The sequence below is a fragment of the Hylobates moloch genome, unplaced genomic scaffold (assembly GCF_009828535.3).
Source record: "Hylobates moloch isolate HMO894 unplaced genomic scaffold, HMol_V3 SCAFFOLD_8, whole genome shotgun sequence".
Taxonomy (NCBI): domain Eukaryota; kingdom Metazoa; phylum Chordata; class Mammalia; order Primates; family Hylobatidae; genus Hylobates; species Hylobates moloch.
The window spans coordinates 84,961,680-84,983,239 of NW_026652283.1; the positions used below are offsets into that span (position 1 = coordinate 84,961,680).

Sequence of the window (21,560 nt, forward strand, 5' to 3'; positions counted from 1 at the left end):
AATAAGCAGAAATGTACACTAATGGTTTAAAAATAAATAAATGTTTACCCTTTCTATGGGGTGCTGTCCAAAGAAATCTGGATGTACTGCAAAATAGAAAGGCCTCAAGGCATTGACTGCTTCAGCTCCTGATAAAGCTCTTGAATAGGGAAACCAGTGTGGAAATATCTTCTCTAGACATAACCTTTTAAAAAGATGTGGACTGGTTATTCATTGAGGCACTCTCACACACACAAATCCTCAATGTATAAAGTGACAATAAAACTAAACATACTATGCACAGCAGAAACAAGATAGATACTTTGTGGTTTTCTGAAATCTATTAGTTTTACAAGCGGTGAGTACCACGTGTTTTCTAAAACAGTGGTTATAAATTTTTCTGGTGCAAAATGAGAAATATTAAATAATATTACAATTTCCCCTCAATACTCCACTTTGAAATTCAGCTGACTTCACTGCAAATGATAACAATTTTCTTTATAAGTTTCTTATTCAGATCAAAAAATCTTAATATCCAAAAGTGTAATTCTTTCTATATATATATCTCTCTATAGCTATCTCTTTCTCTCTTTCTTTCTTTCAGACAGAGTCTTGCTTTGTTGCCCAGGCTGGAGTGCAGCGGTGCGATCTCCGGGGGTCAAGTGATCCTCCCACCTTACCCTCCCAAGTTGCTGGGACTACAGGCATGTGTCACCACACCCAACTAGTTCTTTTGCTGATCTCAAACTGCTGGCCTCAAGCAATACTCCCGCCTTACCCTCCCAAAGCAATGGGATTACAGTCATGAGCCACCATGCCTGGCTCAATTTCTTCTTTATAGTAGCAAACATTTTGATAATTATTATACTTAAAAAGAGATACAGATGTCTTTTAGTTCATTCCCTCATTATTAGCATGCTAAAATTATACTAGTTGGATAACTTGATATTCTCATTCTTTTTTTTTGAGACGGAATCTTGCTCTGTTGCCCAGGCTGGAGTGCAGTGGCACGATCTTGGCTCACTGCATGCAATCTTCTGCCTCTCGGGTTCAAGTGACCCTCCTGCCTCAGCCTCCTGAGTAGCTGGGACTACAGGCATGTGCCACTACTGCCGATTAATTTTTTTTTTTTGTATTTTTAGTAGAGACAGGGTCTTACCATGTTAGTCAGGCTGGTCTCAAACTCCTGACCTCAGGTAATCCACCCGCCTCAGCCTCCCAAAGTACTGGGATTGCAGGCATGAGCCACCACACCCGGCCGTGATATTCTCATTCTTAAGTTTTGTAACCCACCTGGGAGTGTTTTTTAAAAGTACAGTGTTTAAATCCAAATGAAATTATTTGCAGTTTTTTGAAAGCACTTCCACAACACCTATTTTTAAATGTTATAATTTACCTTTTCCATCCTAAGCTTTTTTTTTTGAGACAGAGTCTCACTGTTGCCCAGGCTGGAGTGCAGTGGCACGATCTTGGCTCAACCTCTGTCCCCTGGGTTCAAGCATTTCTCCTGCCTCAGCCTTGCAAGTAGCTGGGATTACAGGTGCATGCCACTGTGCCCAGTTAATTTTTGCATTTTTAGTAGAGATGGGGTTTCACCATGTTGGCCCGGCCGGTCTTGAACTCCTGACCTCAAAGGATCTGCCCGCCTCGGCCTCCCAAAAGTGCTGGGATTACAGGCGTGAGCCACTGTGCCTGGCCCAACCTAAGCTTTTTATAATGAAGTCTCTAAACATTGCACATGCTTTTGTTCTCATACATTAGGTGTGCCAAGTCTTTAGAAAAGTTTTATGTTTTTAAAATGGTAGAGATTGTGGAATCATTTCTGGTGATTTTTAAACAATCTGGAGACCACCAACCTATTTGCAGATTATCTTTTGTTTCTCCCATATATTTGAACCTTCTATAAAGTCAATATATGGATTTGTACATCAAAGATTAGAACAGGAGTTTAAAGTAAAGGAAACAATCAGCCAGGATAAATATGAGCTAGTCTAAGTAAACCACAGTGGCAACTCCACTTATCCCTCTGAGCTTCCGTTCTCATTTCCCAACGTCTGACATACACTTAGCTCTCCTGCCAGCTGCTCAAATTTTACATATCTAAAAAAGGAGTACGAGTCATTATTGTCTTTCTAAATTCAGCCTGGTTACAGAAGGCCAGGGAGCAGTTAGCAACTCAATCCAGGATTATCTTCCTTATTTTTGTTATTGTGGTACCACCTTTCTCAATGTTGCAAAGCACAAAACCCAAATTAGTTCACTACCCCCACTCGCTATCAGTTAGTAAAGTCTTCTCGCTTTACAATGTTCAATGAAATCATTCCTTCTTTCCACTTTCTCTGCTATCAATTATCATCACTACAAAACTGGACTGTACAGCCTCATAATTAGTCTACTCTGCTGTCCGTTTCTCTAACCATATTGGGTATCACCAACAGATTAACTTTCTTAAAATCCCACCATCACTGTATTCCTTACTCAAACAGCTTTGGTGGTGCCCTAATTCCTGCAGAATAAATCCACTCCTTAGTCTGGTATTTGAAACCCTCTTTCATTGTTTCCCCATCTATCTTTCCAACTTGATCTCCAATCACTCATTATAGAAACCCTCAGTTCCAGCTCCCAAGAATCTTCCTCATTCTCCCCTTTCTGTCCTTCATAATTTCTAAGCCCTGACGCATCCTCCTTGACCTGCATTTTTATCTGTCCAAATTGAACAATTACTGCACACCTGCCATGCGCCAGGAGGCATTGTATCTATTCCCCCAGAACCTTCCCTTTTGTATTCTCATTAGTCTCTCCCTCTTTTAAACTCTAAAGAAAAGAAACTGTGTGCCCTAGATGCTTGAAACATAATACCATAAAGTGAATTGTGTTAAGAGGAAACTTGATCTGTTTTTCCTTTTAAGCTTTTCACACCTAACTATTCCGAAGGACAGTATTCTTTTCATCTTCTACTCTGAATATACTCTTGGAGGACCTGTCTTCTCATATAAATTTTCTTTCCTTTTTTGTTCCAGCTTTCCACCATAATATAACTTCAGAATTGGAAAAATAATAACAAACTGAAATAAACCAAATGCATAACAGACCTCCCCCCACCACAATACTAATTACAGATTGGACCACGATGCTTACCTCCTCATAGGTCTCAGGTGGCAAAACATTTCTGAATATATATGTACGTCAACTTCCAGGCATCCATTAATTGCTTAAAAGTTAAGCAGATATCACAAATGAACAAGTAGAATTTTAAATGTAAAACACATTATGATTTATATTATCACCCCAAAATATGAAATACTTAGTTATTAATCTTATAAAATATGTATAAAATCTAGACAAGGAAAACTACAAACTCAGATGAAGGAAATAGGAAGACTAAATAAATGGAGAGATACTCCATGTTCATGGATAGGAAGACTCAATATTGTCAAGATGTCATTCTTCCCAACTTGATCTATAGATTCAATGAAATTCCAATCAAAATCCCAGCAAGTTAGTTTGTGGATACTGACAAATGGATTCTAAAGTTTATAAAGAGAGACAAAAGACCCAGAGAGTAGCCAACTCAATAAGGAAGGAGAACAAAGGTGGAAAAATGATACTTTATTTCAAGACTGACTCTAAAGCTACAGTAATCAAGACAGTGTGGTGTTGGTGAAAGAATGAATAGATCCATGGAACAGAATAGAGAGCCAAGAAATAGATTCATACAAATAAAGTCAACTAATCTTTGGCAAAGGAACAAAGGCAATCCAGTGGAGCAAAGATAGCTTGTTCAACAAATGACACTAAAACAATCGTACATCCACATGCGAGAAAATTAACCTGGACACAGGCCTTACATTTTTCACAAAAATTAACTCAAAATGGGTCATAGACCTAAATATAAAATGCTGTAAAACTCCTAGAAGATAACAAAAGAGAAAATCTAGATGACCTTGGGGATAGAAATGACTATTTAGTTATAACACCAAAGGCACTATCCAGCTTAACTGGTAAAGCTGGACTTCAGTAAAACTGAAAAATTCTGCTCTGGGAAAGACAATGTCAAGAGAATGAGAAGAAAAGCCACACACTTGGAGAAAATATTTGCAAAAGACACGTCTGATAACAAACTATTATCCAAAATATACAAAGAACTCCTAAAGCTTAACAATGAGAAAACAAGCAACCCAATTAAAAATGGGCAAAAAACCTTAACAGACACCTCACCAAGAAGACATACAGATGGCAAATAAGCATATGAAATGTGGTTCAACATCATGTGTTGTCAGACAACTGCAAATTAAAACAGTGAGATGCCACTGCAAATCTATTAGAACGGCCAAAATCCAAAACATTGACAACACCTGCTGGTAAGGATGTGCGGCAACAGCAACTCTCATTCGCTGCTAGTGGGAAGTGAGAATGCAAACAGGTGCAGCCACTTTGGAAGACAGTATGGCAATTTCTTACAAAACTAAACATACTCTTACCATACTACACAGCAATAGTAGTCCTTGGTAATTTACAAAACAAACTGAAAACTATGTCCACACAAAAACTAGCACACAGGTGTTTATAGAGGCTTTATTTATAACTGCTAAAACTTGGAAGCAACCAAGATGTCCTTCAGTAAGTAAATGGATAAACTGTGGTACATCCAGACAATTGAATATTATTCAGGCTAAAAAAAAAGTCAGGAAGGAAACTTAACTGGATACTACTAAGTTAAAGAAGTCGGCCAGGCACAGTGGCTCACGCCTGTAATCCCAGCACTTTGGGAGGCCGAGGCAGGCAGATCACCAGAGGTCAGGAGTTTGAGACCAGCCTGACCAACACGGTAAAACCCTGTCTCTACTAAAAATACAAAAATTAGCCGGGTGTGGTGGTGGGCGCCTGTAATCCCAGTTACTTGCGAGGCTGAGGCAGGAGAATTGCTTGAACCCAGGAGTCAGAGGGTTGCAGTGAGTCGAGATCACGCCTTTGCACTCCAGTATGGTCAACACGAGCAAAAACTCTGTCTCAAAAAAGAAAAAAAAGAAGTCAATCTGAAAAGGCTGTATACTGTATGATTCCAAGCATATGAATTCCAAGCAGTCTGGGAAAGGCAAAAAGTCTGAAGACAGTATAAAAAGATCTGTGGTTGCCACGGGTTAATCGATAGGGAGCGATGAACAGGCATAGCTCAGAGGATTTTTAGGGCAGTGAAACTATTCTGTATGAATGATACTACAATGGTGGAAGCATCATTTGTCAACATTTGTCAAAATCCTTAGAATGGACACCACCAAGTGAACCCTCAGGTAAAACATGGACTTTGGGTGATAAGGATGTGTCAGTGTAGATTGACTGTAATAAATATACCATTTTGGTGTGGATGCTGACAGTGAGGGAGGTTATGCCTGAGTAGGGATGGAAGTATATGAAACTCTCTTTACTTTCTGCTAAATTTTGCTGTGAACCTAAAATTGCTCTGAAAATTAAAGTCTATTTTTAAAACAAGCTAGGGAGATAAAAGTGGGGGAAAGGATTTGAATTACATGAACTTTTCCAATAATTTAGATCTTTAGCAAGATATTCGAATATACTATGGTCTCCATATCAACTGACAAATGATTTTTAAAATCCTATGAGCAGTACCTTATTAAAGTCTTGCAAGGCCCTATTATTCACATAATAACCATCAGGTAAAAAAATTCTTTTTTCCCCTATGTAATTGAGCTCTGAGCTTTTTCTGTTTTCCATTATTCCATTCTTGTGGAGAGCTGCTGAGTAGCACGTTCTCTCAAAACAATCACCACATGGCTAAAGTCCTATTCTGTCACATCTTAAGTACCAAAATGTTTTATATATATAATATATATATACACATACATATATATAACTTTATAATATATATATAACTAACATAATATATACATAACATATATATTAGTGAAGTGGTCAATATATGTGAAGAAATCTAATGAAGCATAACTGTTATTAATAGAATCATAGAAAATTTTAAATGAAAAATCAGGAATTATCTTTTTTAAAAGTACATGCTTAAACAAAAATAGATACTTCAATTTATTTCCAGGTTGACTGATGTGGCAAGAGTTTCTTGGAGACAGAATGCATTTATAGGTATCCATTTAAATATTAAAAAGGTGGATTGGGCACGGTGGCTCACGCCTGTAATCCCAGCACTTTGGGAGGCTGAGGTGGGAGGATCACCTGAGGTCAGGAGTTCGAGACCAGCCTGGCCAACATGGCGAAACCCCATCTCTACAAAAAATACAAAAATTAGGCAGGTGTGGTAGCAGGACCCTGTAATCCCAGCTACTTGGGAGGTTGAGGCAGCAGAATCACTTGAACCCGGGAGGTGGAGGTTGGAGTGAGCCGAGATCATGCCACTGCACTCCAGCCTGGGCAATAGAGTGAGACTCTGTCTCAAAAATAAATAAATAAAATAAAATAAAATAAAATAATATTTAAAAAGGTGATTTTATTTAACCATGCACATTGATATTTTGTTTGAGACAAATACAAAGATACAGAAAATACTTCTGCCACTTCAAAGATTTCTGAGATCAAATGGAGATACAATGAGGAAAAAAAAAAAAACCATGTGGGGCTAGATGCAGAGGCTCATGCCTCATGCATGTCCTCCTGCTCTCTGCTCCATAAGAAAGATCCACTTACGACCTTGGGTCCCCAGCACTTTGGGAGGCTGAGGCAGGTGGATCAACTGAGGTCAGGAGTTCGAGACCAGCCTGGCCAACATGGAGAAACCCTGTCTCTACCCAAAGCACAAAAATTAGCCGGCCATGGTGGTGTGTGCCTGTAGTCCCAGCTACAGGCAGAATCGCTTGAACCCGGGAGGCAGATGTTGCAGTGAGCCGAGATCGCACCATTGCACTGCCTGGGCGAGAGAGTGAGAGACTCCATCTCAAAAACAACAACAACAATAAAAAACACAAAAAAACATTTGGACTATTTGAAGGTTCAATGTTACCTGTGAGGGACTAAATTCTCACCCAAACTTCATCATAAGATGAACGAAATAACCTAGATTTAGTTAAGACAGCACAAGTGCCAGACTCCAAGCTTGCAAAGAAAAAAAGACCAGAAAAATATACAATCTGTAACAATGGCTATCTCTAGGTGGCAGGATATTAAATGTTTTCATTTTGCTTCTTATTTTCTATATTATTTACAACAAACATGTGAAATATGTTCTTAAAAAAATCATCTGCATAAAATGGTCCCCACTTGTAATCCCAGTAATTCGGGAGGCTGCAGCAGGAGTATTGCTTCAGGCCAGGAGTTCAACCAGCCTCTGGGCAACATGGTGAGACCCTGTCTCTAAAAAACAAAAAAGTAGCTAGGTAGTGTTGTTTGTCTGTAGCCTCAGCTACTCAGAAAGCTAAGGTAAGGATGGCTTGACTCTGGGAAGTGCAGACTACAGTGAGCTGCAATCGTGCTGCTGTACTCCAGCCTGGGAGACAGAGCAAGACCCCTGCTCGGAAAAAAAAAAAAAAAAAAAAAGAAAATGAAAAAGAAGGAAGTGGGGCTTTTGGGAGGTAATTGTCAGGCCTCTGAGCCCAAGCCTGCACATACACATCCAGATGGCCTGAAGTAACTGAAGAATCACAAAAGAAGTGAAAATGACTGGTTCTTGCCTTAACTGATGACATTACCTTGTGAAACTTCTTCTCCTGGCTCAGAAGCTCCCCCACTGAGCACCTTGTGACCCTTGCCCATGACCGCAAGAGAACAACCCCCTTTGACTGTAATTTTTCACTACCTACCCAAATCCTATAAAACTGCCCCACCCCTAACTCCCTTTGCTGACTCTCTTTTCGGACTCGGCCTGCCTGCACCCAGGTGATTTAAAAAGCTTCATTGCTCACACAAAGCCTGTTTGGTAGTCTTTTCACACGGACGCACATGACATTTGGTGCTGTGACTCGGATCGGGGGATCTCCCTTGGGAGATCAATCCCCTGTCCTCCTGCTCTTTGCTCTGTAAGAAAGATCCACCTATGACCTCAGGTTCTCAGACCAACCAGCCCAAGGAACATCTCACCAATTTTAAATCGGGTAAGCGGCCTCTTTTTACTCTCTTTTCCAACCTCTCTCACTATTCCTCAACTTCCTTCTCCTTTCAATTTTGGTGCCACCCTTCAGTCTCTCCCTTCCCTTAATTTCAGTTCCTTTCCCTTTCTGGTAGAGACAGAGGAAACACATTTTATCCGTGAACCCAAAACTCCGGCACCAGACACAGACTTGGGAAGACAGTCTTCCCTTGGTGTGTAATCACTGCAGGGACGCCTGCCTGATTATTCACCTACATTTCAGAGGTGTGTGATCACCACGGGGACACCTGCCTCGATCCTTCACCTTGGGGCAAGCACCACCTCCCCTGGGGGGTAAGTACCCCCCTGTCTCTGTGTCTCTACCCTCTCTTTTCTCTAGGCTTGCCTCCTTCACTATGGGCAACCTTCCACCCTCCATCCCTCCTTCTCCCTTAGCCTGTGTTCTCAAGAACTTAAAACCTCTTCAACTCACACCTAATCTAAAACCTAAACGCCTTATTTTCTTCTGCAATACTGTTTGACAATAGTTCCAAGTAGCCAGAAAACGGCACTTTCAATTTATCCATCCTACAAGATCTAGATAATTCTTGTCGTAAAATGGGCAAATGGTCTGAGATGCCTGATGTCCAGGCATTCTTTTACACATCGGTCCCTTCCTAATCTCTGCTCCCAATGTGACTCATCCCAAAGCTTTCTTCTTTCTCTCCTGTCTGTTCCTTCAGTCTCCACCCCAAGCTCTGAGTCCTTTAAATCCTCCTTTTCTATGGACCCATCTGACCTCTCCCCTCCTCCCCTGGCTGCTCGTCGCCAGGCCGAGCCAGGTCCCAATTCTTCCCTAGCTCCACTCCCCAACCCTATAATCCTTCTATCACCTCCCCTCCTCACCCCTTGTCTAGCTTACAGTTTCGTTCCGTGACTAGCCCTCCCCCACCTGCCCAACAATTTCCTCTTAAAGAGGTGGCTGGAGCTAAAGGCATAGTCAAGGTTAATGCTCCTTTTTCTCTAACAGACCTTTCCCAAATCAGTTAGCATTTAGGCTTTTTCATCAAATATAAAAACCCAGCCCAGTTCATGGCTCATTTAGCAGCAACCTTTAGACGCTTTACTGCCCTAGACCCAGAGGGGCCAGAAGGCCATCTTATTCTCAATATGCATTTTATTACCCAATCCGCTCCCGACATTAGAAAAAGCTCCAAAAATTAAATTCTGGCCCTCAAACCCCACAACAGGACTTAATTAACCTTGCCTTCAAGGTGTACAATAATAGAGAAGAGTTGCAATTACTTGCCTCTGCTGTGAGAGAAACCCCAGCCACATCTCCAGCATACAAGAACTTCAAAACACCTAAGCCACAGTGGTCAGGCATTCCTTCAGGACCTCCTCCCCCAGGATCTTGCTTCAAGTGCTGGAAATCTGGCCACTGGGCCAAGGAATGCCTGCAGCCCAGGATTCCTCCTAAGCCGTGTCCCATCTGTGTGGGACCCCACTGGAAATCGGACTGTCCAACTTGCCCGGGAACCACTCCCAGAGCCCCTGGAACTCTGGCCCAAGGCTCTCTGACTCCTTCCCAGATCTTCTCAGCTTAGTGGCTGAAGACTGACGCTGCCTGATCACCTTGGAAGCCTCCTGGACCATCACAGACACTTTGGGTAACTCTTACAGTGGAGGGTAAGTCCATCCCCTTCTTAATACAGAGGCTACCCACTCCACATTACCTTCTTTTCAAGGGCCTGTTTCCCTTGCCTCCATAACTGCTGTGGGTATTGACGGCCAGGCTTCTAAACCTCTTAAAACTCCCCAACTCTGGTGCCAACTTGGACAATATTCTTTTATGCACTCCTTTTTAGTTATCCCCACCTGCCCAGTTCCCTTATTAGGTCGAGGTATTTTAACTAAATTATCTGCTTCCCTGACTATTCCTACGCTACAGCCACAACTCATTGCCGCCCTTTTCCCCAGTTCAAAGCCTCCTTCACATCCTCCCCTTGTGTCTCCCCACTTTAATCCACAAGTATAGGACACCTCTACTCCCTCCTTGGCGACCAATCATGCACCCCCTTACCATCCCATTAAAAACTAATCACTCTTACCCTGCTTAAGGCCAATATCCCATCCCACAGCATACTTTAAAAGGATTAAAGCCTGTTATCACTCGCCTGTTACAGCATGGCCTTTTAAAGCCTATAAACTCTCCTTACAATTCCATTTTACCTGTCCAAAAACCGGACAAGTCTTACAGGTTAGTTCAGGATCTGTGCCTTATCAGCCAAATTGTTTTGCCTATCCACCCCATGGTGCCAAACCCATATACTCTCCTATCCTCAATACCTCTCTCCACCACCCATTACTCTGTTCTGGATCTCAAAACATGCTTTTTCCACTATTCCCCTGCACTCCTCATCCCAGCCCCTCTTTGCTTTTACCTGGACTGACCCTGACATCCAACAGTCTCAGCAACTTTCCTGGGCTGCCACAAGCCTTCAGGGACAGCCCCCATTACTTCAGTCAAACCCTTTCTCATAATTTACTCTCTTTCTGTCCATCTACTTCGCATCTAATTATTTTGACGACCTTCTACTATATAGCCCCTCCTACAAATCTTCCCAACAGGACATCCTCCTACTCCTCCAACATCTATTATCAAAAGGATATCTCGTGATGTCCTCCAAAGCCCAAATTTCTTCCTCATCCATTACCTATCTTGGCATAATTCTTCATAAAAAACACGTGCTCTCCCTGGTGATCGTGTATGGCTAATCTCCAAAACCCCAACTCCTTCTACAAAACAACAACTCCTTTCCTTCCTAGGCATGGTTAGGTACTTCCGCCTTTGGATACCTAGTTTTACCATCCTGACTAAACCATTATATAAACTCACAAAAGGAAACCTAGCTGACACCATAAATCCTAAATCCTTTCCCCACTCCTCTTTCCATTCCTTAAAAAACAGTCCTAAAAGCTGCTCCCATACTAGCTCTCCCTAACTCATCTCAACCCTTTTCATTACACACAGCCGAAGTACAGGGCTGTGTGGTCAGAATTCTTACACAAGAGCCAGGACTGCGCCCTGCAGCCTTTCTGTCCAAACAACTTGACCTTACTGTTTTAGCCTAGACCTCATGTCTGCACGCAGTGGCTGCTGCTGCTCTAATACTTATAGAGGCCCTCAAAATCACAAACTATGCTCAACTCACTCCCTACAATTCTCATAACTTCCACGTAGGTTACAAGCCGCTAGCCTGCCTCTTAGAACCTCTCATTTCCTTTCCACTGTGGATATCTATCCTCAAGGAAATCACTTCTCAAGTGTTCCATCTGCTATTCTACTACTCCGCAGGGATTGTTCAGGCCCCTCCATTCCCTACACATCAAGCTCGGGGATTTGCCCCTGCCCAGGACTGGCAAACTGACTTTACTCACATGCCCCAAGTCAGGAAACTAAAATACCTCTTGGTCTGGGTAGACACTTTCACTGGATGGGTAGACGCCTTTCCCACAGGGTCTGAGAAGGCCACCACAGTCATTTCTTCCCTTCTGTCAGACACAATTCCTCGGTTTGGCCTTCCCACCCCTATACAGTCCGATAATGGACCGGCCTTTATTAGTCAAATCACCCAAGCAGTTTCTCAGGCTCTTGGTGTTCAGTGGAATCTTCATACCCTTTACCGTCCTCAATCTTCAGAAAAGGTAAAACGGACTAATGGTCTTTTAAAAACACACCTCACCAAGCTCAGCCTCCAACTTAAAAAGGACTGGACAATACTTTTACCACTTGCCCTTCTCAGAATTCGGGCCTGTCCTCGGGACGCTACAGGGTACAGCCCATTTGAGCTCCCATATGGATGCTCCTTTTTATTAGGCCCCAGTCTCATTCCAGACACCAGCCCAACTTGGACTGTACCCCAAAAACTTGTCATCCCTACTATCTTCTGTCTAGTCATACTCCTATTCACCATTCTCAACTACTCATAAATGCCCCGCCCTTGTTTACACTGCCGGTTTACACTTTTCCTTCAAACTATCATAACTGATATCTTCTGGTTTTACCTCAAACCACATCCTTAAGTCTCTTAAAGTGGATAGATGATCTTTGCTGACAGGGTACACTCCAATACTTTCACCGTGATGAAGTCCTATTCTTTACTTTTATACTCACTCTTATTCTTGTTCCCATTCTTATGCCACCCTCTACCTCTCCCCAGCTATCTCCACCACACTATCAATCTCACTCACTCTCTCCTAGCCATTTCTAATTCTTCTTTAACAAACAATCGCTGGCTTTGTATTTCTCTTTCCTCCAAAATCACGGAGGACTCGTACTTAGTTACTGCTAAAAAAAGGGGACTCTATGAAATGAAGAGTATTGTTTTTACCTAAATCAATCTGGCCTGGTGTACGACAACATAAAAAAACTCAAGGATAGAGCCCCAAAACTCGCCAACCAAGCAAGTAATTATGCTGAACCCCCTTGGGCACTCTCTAATTGGATGTCCTGGGTCCTCCCAATTCTTAGTCCTTTAATACCTATTTTTCTCCTTCTCTTATTTGGACCTTGTGTCTTCGGTTTAGTTTCTCAATTCATACAAAACCGTATCCGGGCCATCACCAATCATTCTATACAACAAATGCTCCCTCTAACAACCCCACAATATCACCTCTTAACACAAAATCTTCCTTCAGCTTAATCTCTCCCACTCTAGGTTCCCACACCGCCCCAATCCTGCTCCAAGCAGCCCTGAGAAACATCGCCCATTATCTTTCCATACCACCCCCCAAAATTTTCACCGCCCCAACACTTTACCACTATTTTATTTTTCTTATTAATGTAAGAAGACAGGAATGTCAGGCCTCTGAGCCCAAGCCTGCATGTATACATCCAGGTGGCCTGAAGTAACTGAAGAATCACAAAACAAGTGAAAATGGCCGGTTCCTGCTCTGATGACAATACCTTGTGGAATTCCTTCTCCTGGCTCAGAAGCTCCCCCACTGAGCACCTTGTGACCCCTGCCCCTGCCCGTAAGAGAACAACCCCATTTGACTGTAATTTTCCCCACTACCTACCCAAATCCTATAAAACTACCCCACCCCTAACTCCCTTTGCTGACTCTCTTTTCGGACTCAGCCTGCCTGCACCCAGGTGATTAAAAAGCTTTGTTGCTCACACCAAGCCTGTTTGGTGGTCTCTTCACATGGACACGTGTGACAGTAATAAGGTCATTAGTGCCCTTATAAAAAGTCCTGTCCTCTGATCAAAACTATCAGAAAAAAGGAAAATTACAAAAAAGGAAAAAGAAAAAAGCCCCAGAGGGCTGTCTTGCCCCTACCATGTGAAGTTACAGCAAGACAACAAATCTGCAGGCTGGATATCCCAGACTCCAGAACCGTGAGAAATTAATTTCTGTTGTTTTTAAGCTATCTGGTTTATCACATTTTGACACAGCAGCCGAACAGACTAAGATAGTATCCTTAATGACTTTTAATCATGGAGGATAAAGTATGTTGTGTGTAAGATGGAATTATGTAGCACATTTTAGAAGCATTCCTGAGGCTCAGTATGGTGGCTCATCCCTGTAATCATAGCACTTTGGGAGGTGAAAATGGGCAGGAGTTCAAGACCAGCCTGGCCAACATGGCAAAACCCCATCTCTGCTAAAAATACAAAAATTAGCTGAGTGTGGTGACACACGCCTGTAATTCCAGCTACTTGGGAGGCTGAGGCCTGAGAATTGCTTGAGCCTGGGAGGTGGAGTTTGCAGTGAGCTGAGATTGCACCACTGCACTCCAGCCGGGGCGATGGAGTGACACTCTCAAAAAAAAAAAAAAAAAAAGCATTTCCATCAAAAATAATCAAAGCAAAATAAAATTTGTGTAAAGTACAGGGTCTTTAGTTATCCAGAAAAATACATTCATCCACTAGTCCCTTTGTAATCATAGAGTATAACTAAACTACTACTGAGAAATGACTAATAAAGGACATTAGCACTTGGAAATGTGACAATAGATTTTCCCAACAAAAATAAAATGCTATCAAATACAAATCTAAACACTAAATCATGGTTTCCAGATTTAGAGAGCATTAAAAAAAAATGACAGGTCGAGAATTAGGTGTTTCCTATCTGCTTATTTTGTGAGCAAGCTATTTCCTAAAAAAGTTTACATTTCAGTAGAGTAATAGAATTACAATCTAGGCCTCTGCTGTCTAAAACAGTAGGCAGCCACTAGCCACATGTAGCTATTGAGCACTTGAAATGTGGTTAGTCTAAATAGAGATGTGTTAAGCTTAACGTACCCACTGGATTTAAAAGATTAAGTACAAAGAATGGAAAGTATCTCAGTAATAATTTTTCATATTGGTTATGTGTTGAAATTATAATTAAAATTAATTTACTTTTAAAAAGTAAAACATCTAGTTTTTAGAGAATTTTAAATTATATCTGAGGCTTACATTCTATTTTTATTGGACTGTGCTGATCTAATCACTTTAAGTGAATGTGACTGTCAAAGTAGGTAGTTTGCACAATGGTTAGGAAATAGAGGCTAGGGAGCCTGAGATCTGTATTCAAATCTTGACATCTTCAGTGACTGTGTGAGCAAGGGCAAGTTACGTTACCTTCTGGAGTCTGTTTCCTCATCTCTTAAATAACACAGATGGTTAAGAAAAGTCTGTTGTAACACCAAAACGTTTCTTTTTTTTTGAGACAGAGTCTCGCTCTGTTGCCCACGCTGTAGTGCAGTGGCATGATCTCGGCTCACTGTGACCTCTGCCTCCCAGGTTCAAGCGATTATCGTGCCTCAGCTTCCCGAGTAGCTAGGATTACAGTCGCCTGCCACCACGCCCAGCTAATTTTTGTAGTTTTAGTAGAGATGGGGCTTCTCCATGTTGGCCAGGCTGGTCTCAAACTCCTGACCTCAGCTGATCCTCCTTCCTCGGCCTCCCAAAGTGCTGAGATTACAAGCCTGAGCCACTGTGTCCAGCCTCAAGACGTTTATTTAATGTGAATCAGCTTATGTGCAATTGGTCAATAGGGGAAAGACATATACGCATTTTACCCCCAACATATTACTGATTTGAAGTGATCAGAGGTAGGCTTTCTACAATTAAAAAAAAAAAGGCTTTAGTGGTATGTAAAGACCTTAAGGAGAAAAAAATCTCCTGGTAGTTCTTTCTTTTGGTTTAAGAAGCAGATGTTTAGTGGGTTCATGTCTGGCTACATTTTCCACTTCATCAAACCATCTGGCAGTGTGCTAGGATAAACGAAAAAGCTAGAGATTTCCAAGTTTTTTTTTTTTAATTTGATTGATAAAGCTACTCCTAGATTAGAATGTTAATCTTGATGAAACGGGTCTAGATTTAATTGTACTAGTATGTTTATTAGGGTTAGGGTTTTTGTTAGGGCTCTTATAAAATTTTGTTCAATTTTGAGTGGTGTGTGTTTTTTCTCCACAAACTGTTACTTTTGCTTATTGTTTGGCAGCATGTCAGGATTTCCAGGAATGCAAGTATGGCATTACAGCAGAAACATGTGGATATATATAAACATTCTGTCCCCACTCCAAACTGCCTTTTAATTCTGAATCTTAAGTTTTCATTAACCGAGAGAATACTTTGAGCTAACACAACGCTAATCTGCTAGACAGGAGTACAATTTAGTCAATGAAATTAGTGAATATTTTATTGAATTTTGTCTTTATTTTATAAAAAAGAAAAATTACAATTCTAATACTAGTAATAAAGAATATGAAATGAAATACAAATGAGAAAACGTTATCTATATTGATATTTGGTCTGTATCTGATGCTCACTGAACTGAAGTTACCTGGACAGCACATTTAAGATAAAATGGTGGAAAGACACAGACAAAATGCTAGAAATATTCAATAAGACTTTTCTAAAAGGTGAAATCTAATTTAGAACCTAAAAATGATGTTTAAGCGCTCTGGATGTGGAATCCCACATCTGACTTTGTATACGTGTTTTCAGGGGTACATCACTTAATGAAAGTAGGGGCTATCTTTTTCATAGAACTTTTGTGAAGCTTAAGTAAAATAATATGCATAAGAGATTTAGCCACATTTAGTAAATACAAAATTCATTAAAGTTGCAACTATTATTATGTCAGTGTATTAAAAAATGGCATAATTCTTTTTTCCACCTAGTGTTGGATAACAGATTGCTCAAACATACAGTTCAATACAACATTTTATTTGAAAACAAATTTTGAAAAACTTTGTTGAAAAACTCAGAATTATCACAATAAGGAGTCAATGTTTGAAGGTCTTAAAAAACACAAGGTAGTAGGCAATTTTACCAAGGCTACATACAGTTCAAAAAGTACAAATGAATAATCTAATTTCACAAATTTTTCTCTAGAAAAATACTTTTAATTCATCAGTATTAAAAAATAGCTAGTTGTTTATATTTTTACCATTTGAAGACAAAGGTAGCACTTGCTAACCAATAAAAACACAAGTTTTGATGGAAGTAGCATTTCTCTCTTCAAAATAAAAACCTAAAGTGAGTATAATAAAGTTATCTTGTGCTGTGGGAATTGTCTTTTTATGAATTAATACTGACTTTTTAAAGACAGTGTTCTGGGGCATGGAGAAACAATGAGAGAGCAATAGGGGAGAAATGAGAGGGAATGTGACTTTTCCTTTTTCCAACAATTCTCTCTCCCACAATGGTAGCCAATTCATATTTCTAGAGGAAAATGCCTATATACATAAAAATATATTCAGTTAATAATTCTGCTATCCATTCAAAAAAATTATTGCTCTAAGATGATCACTTCCTATACAAATCATTGGAAAAAATTAAAAATATATTTTCTGGTTCTGTTTAAGAATGAACAACTGAGTCCTCTGAGTCTTTTGAGTATTTCCTATAAGCTCTTCTGTAAGAATGGGCTCTGACGACTAAGTGACAGATAAGGATCCAGTTTTGGAAAAGAGGAAAGGGACAGGGTAGGAAGGAGAGAAAGAAATAACTCTTAGGTCAGTGGTTTTCAAAGCAGCAACGGCATCTGTGAGAAATGCAAATTATCAGGTCCCATCCTAGTCCTGCAGAATCAGAAACTGGGTGGGATCCAGGAATCTGTTTTAACACACTCTCAGGGATTCTGATGCACACTCAGGTTTGAGAACCACTGTATTAGGGAATCCTGATTCTATCACCAAAGAGGATTCTGGGGCATCTGTTAATGTTTAAGCTTTAATTCTTTAAAAATAATTACTTAATACAAACTTGGATCTTTAGCTACCCAATTTATGCTAAAAATCAAAGGAGGATTTCAAGTTTTTGCTTGAGATTAGTTCTTTGTTTCCTGTATGGTTTATGTACTTTTCCGATTAAAAAAACAAAATTCTAAGTAGAGACAATGTCCAGCAGGTTGGCAGGCATGGCTGCTTGCCTCTTCATAATGCCCAGATCTTGGGTTAGTCTTCAACCTTGTAAGAATAGAACCCAATTTTATCACTTCAAGACAGAAATACGCGGGCCGTGGGAAAGCTAAACTAGAAGGCCTGATAACTAGAATGTCAATCTGTAAATTTACTTTGAGATTATAACTGCTAAGACAACTAGAAGATTCAGATCTAATGTTCTTTCTCTTTCAGGACTAGCTACACAGAAAATCAAATTACTCAGCTGACTGAAGACACATTGCTTCAGAGTAGAGTTGGGTGCTCTCACTCAGACACTAGCTCCAAAAGTCTGGGACATCCACATCAACTGCAGGCTTCTCGTCTTCAGACAAATTCTTACATAGGTGGTTCCTGTCCATACTGCACTTAGCCCGCTATAACTCCACTTGGAAAATGCTATAAAATAACTATAAAGAGGTTGCACTGTCTTATCAGACCTGGGAGGCATACTGAGTCTTTAACTCACCCATTCATCACCACTTACGGGCCAGGTCCTGCGTAAAGCACTGGGACTAGAAAAATATTAAGACAATTCTAACATGAGAAAGACTTTTGGGGGGGGGGGTGTAAAAACAGACACAAGCAGATAACTATAAAACAACGCAGTAAATGCAATAATACAAACATGCACAGAGTATGAGAAACTCCCAGATGCTACACTTAGAATGGGGCAGGGAGTGCTCAGGAAGGTCTTCTCTAAGGAAATGGTGCCTTTCCTGGAAGGGGGCAGAGGACCGGGAAGGATACAATTTATTTACACACCATTGTAAATGACTACTTTAATCTACTTAATAGTGATATTAGCTTCTGTTTCATAAAATGAAAATTTCTAATTTTACCTAAAATCTTTTCTGAGGCATTAAATCTGTGCAGTTTCAAACCAAATTTGGTGGAAAGATACGTAAATCGGTGAAAAATCCAAATTATGTAACAGTACACGAAAAATGGTTTTGTTTTGCTTACTTTCAACTAACACCGAAAGAATAACAGTGTGTGCCAAATAGAGCTCCCAGGATTGAGCTTTGACCATTTGGCACAACTTTTATTTGAAAGTAATTTATTTTAACAAAATTAGTATCATGCCACTCTCATTTGAACTGTGACTTCCCTTAGTGACTATCTTGTAAAGTTTCTGAAAGCAGTTTGCTATATCAAGGAGGGATAAAAGCGGTAATTTTCATGGCTTTTCAGCTGAATATGTACTTAGAGTAGGGGAAAACGGCAAAGAAAAAGAGCAAAAGCAGGAAATGCCATTAGATAAATTAGCCTAGATTCTGTAGCTTCCTTTTCTAAATCTCTTGCTCTATGAGATTTAGTACGTAACAATTTCCCGTAAATCAAAGACCTCGGTAAAATATAAGTCGGAAACAATAAAACCTAAATCATCTTTGCGTTCTCATTTCAAAGCGAATTAAAATGTAGATGCGATGCGGATACTTCGGCCCCTGGCACTGCCTCAATTCAAAAGTTAGCATGTTGCGCTAAGGTGGCTCTGAGCACTCCCCTCCGACCCCGCTTCCCCCCTGACAGGAGCATGAATGCACCACCGGAGCCCCTCCCCTCTTGCTCCTTACAGTTCTGGCAAGGGTCCGACGCGAGGTCTTTGTCCGACCAGTTCCACCTCCCACCCAGTACACCAGGAGGGAGGACAATCGCTCCGCCCGCAGGGCTGTTCGGCCGCGCATGCGCACTGGGGCGTCAGCCGGCCAACCAGCGCGCGACGCACGGCCAGGCGCTCCCACCTGCCCTCGCCCCACTGGGCGACAGTCTCTTACGGGCTCCTATCCGCAGTGCTCTCTGAGCCCCCAACCCTGAATTCTCAGCTGGGCCCTCCCGGCTCCACCTGCCCCCAACACCCTGCCCGCTCCGGTGGGGGCAGAGCGCTCGAGGCAAGCCCCGGCGGGGGGGACGGGCTGCAGGTAACGCCCTCGTTGGCTAGAGCGTGCCAGGCCTTCCCCCTATGGCGCCTGCGCACAGCCAGGGCGTGGATTCAACCTCCCGCAGTGCCCTGCCTCTAGCTGACGTCAGCACCCTGGTGACTGCTGCACCTTCCCCGCGCGCTTTGAGGCCCCCGTCCCTCCGCCTTCTTACCGGCCGCCTTGAGGGGTCTCTGCGCGCTCGGCTGAAAGCTTTAGGAGGCGCGAGCGAGCACTCAGACTAGGCCGGAGGCACTCGGAAAATGATGGGCCGGCAGGTGGTGGGTCCTGACCCAAGGGCCTGCAGGGAACGGAGAAGGGCAACCGAGCACGCGCTGGATCTTGGGGAAGAAGGGGAAAGGGGCTGCTGGAGGATGCGCGCATGCGCCGTGCGGTCCTTCGCCCCGGGCGCCCTGGCAGGGGGTGAGGCTCTGCGGAACTCCCGGAGCTGGCGCCACGGGACGAGTCTCAGTGGAGAGCCCCGAATTTTAAAAGTCTCATTTAAGTATCTCTTTTGGTTTTCCTTGTATAAGTATAGCTAACTTTTAAACATTTCTTTTCCGGCTTGCGTTGTTTGGCTTTGGCCCCTTCAACACCTATTTTTAAACGTTAAGCATTCTCCAGTCAGCATGAAAGTTTTACTGTTTTATTTTGTTCCTATAACTTCGAATCCCCCCCGAGAAACTGCCACAGATGAAATCAAGCAAATAGAATTGAGAGCAAAGATCACCTGGTGGCCATGAAGCAGACCATCTTTAGGCAGAAACTCCTTACCTGAGGAATTTAGAAGTAACTAGACTTCCCTGTTATCTAAGGCCAGCATCTGGTACCAGACTTCTTCCCTCCAAATTTAAAAGAAACTAGAATTTCCATACATCTCCGTAATGCACGCATGTCAAAACTCATTCTCCACCCCTTGCCATCTGCTCCATGCCCCAATCAACTTCTGCCCCCTACCATCCAGATACTTTATCACCCTCACATACTTGCACAGGAGTTACATATGTCACTAGTACAAAGTCCTCAGAAAATCCCCCAAGTGTTAACGCCTCTCCACAAGGTGGCAAACGGAGATTTGGGAACAATTTGAGTTCATGTCCCTTTTCCATTGTCTGATCTTTGGCAAATTCAATCAAAGTTGGGTTCATTTAGCCAGGATCCCTCTAAGTTCATTCAAGAATTTTGGGCTTTATTGCTTTTGATTTAACCTGGCAAGACACATTTGTGGTATTAACTATTTGCTGTTCCCACGAAGAAAAATCACGGTCTTTAGCTCGAGTTCGGGCAGACGAAGCTCATGTTGGCAATCCTAATAATAGAGCCGGGGCAGAAGCTGTCCCCAACACAAAACCCAATTGGCAATACCATGCTGCCAATGCCAGCCCAAACAGAGACAGGGGCAGAGAAGATTATATGATAACATGCTTGTTGGAAGGAATGAAAAAGACTGTAATAAAACCTGTTAATTTTTCTAAATTATGAGAGATCACTCAGGACCAAGGACCCTTCCCTCTTCCAAGCTAGACTGATGGAGGCCATGCATAAATATACAGATTTAGATCCTGAAAGCCCTGAGGGCCAATCCCTTCTGGCCGTACATTTTATAAGTCAGGCTTCCCCAGACATCAGACAAAAACTCCAAAAATTAAAGCAAGGCCCACAAACTCCCTTTTGTACTTTACTAAAAGCAGCCTTTAAGGACACTGAAGTTGAGAATGTCCCAAACCTCCAGGTTGCATGCCATCCCTGGGACCCTGTCCTCACTGCAAATTGGAAGAGTGAGTGTCCCTCCCTTGTGAAGGGGGGCCATCTCTTCCTTCTAGGCTATGACAGCCACAATCTCACCAACCTACCTGACAAGGGGATTCTGCAGAATGAGGGTGACGGTGAGGGCGAGGGCAAGGGCAAACACCTCTAATTCTATTCGTGGATTATGATCAAGCCTCTGAAATGTCAGTCATCCATCCTCTAAATGGGGCCTTGAAGCCATCCACGGCCCTGTCTTTTCCATCTCTGTGGATGAGCCCAGGGCAAATCTGATTGTGGCTGAACAACAGATAATGTTACTCATAGATACAAGGGACAGTTATTCAGCTTTATAAACATTTACTATGGCCCAATGTGCCAGTCCTCCATTTTCCTCATGGATATTGATGGAAAACCCCAATGAGGTT

General features: G+C 42.0%; 1 protein-coding gene across 14 annotated transcripts in view; it reads right to left on the reverse strand.

Annotated features, from left to right (window-relative positions):
• TCAIM (T cell activation inhibitor, mitochondrial) overlaps positions 1-19,737 on the reverse strand; it is a 67,287-nt gene extending 47,550 nt beyond the window's left edge. For 2 of the 14 annotated variants that reach the window (XR_009214493.1, XM_058442473.1), the window contains exons 1-4: positions 19,045-19,454; positions 17,937-17,982; positions 3,118-3,190; positions 49-184 (exon numbers count right to left, since the gene is read on the reverse strand). Coding sequence is in view for 10 of the 14 variants with exons in the window: in XM_058442473.1 (XP_058298456.1) it covers positions 49-184; positions 3,118-3,190; positions 17,937-17,940 (213 nt within the window). In the remaining 4 variants the exon portion in view is untranslated. Of the gene's footprint in view, positions 1-48; positions 185-3,117; positions 3,191-4,681; positions 4,726-4,863; positions 4,985-17,936; positions 17,983-19,044; positions 19,455-19,561 lie in introns of those variants that run through there. The other 12 variants (XM_032161891.2, XM_058442468.1, XM_058442469.1 and 9 more) reach the window with 12 other exon arrangements.
• Positions 19,738-21,560: the final 1,823 nt, after the last annotated feature.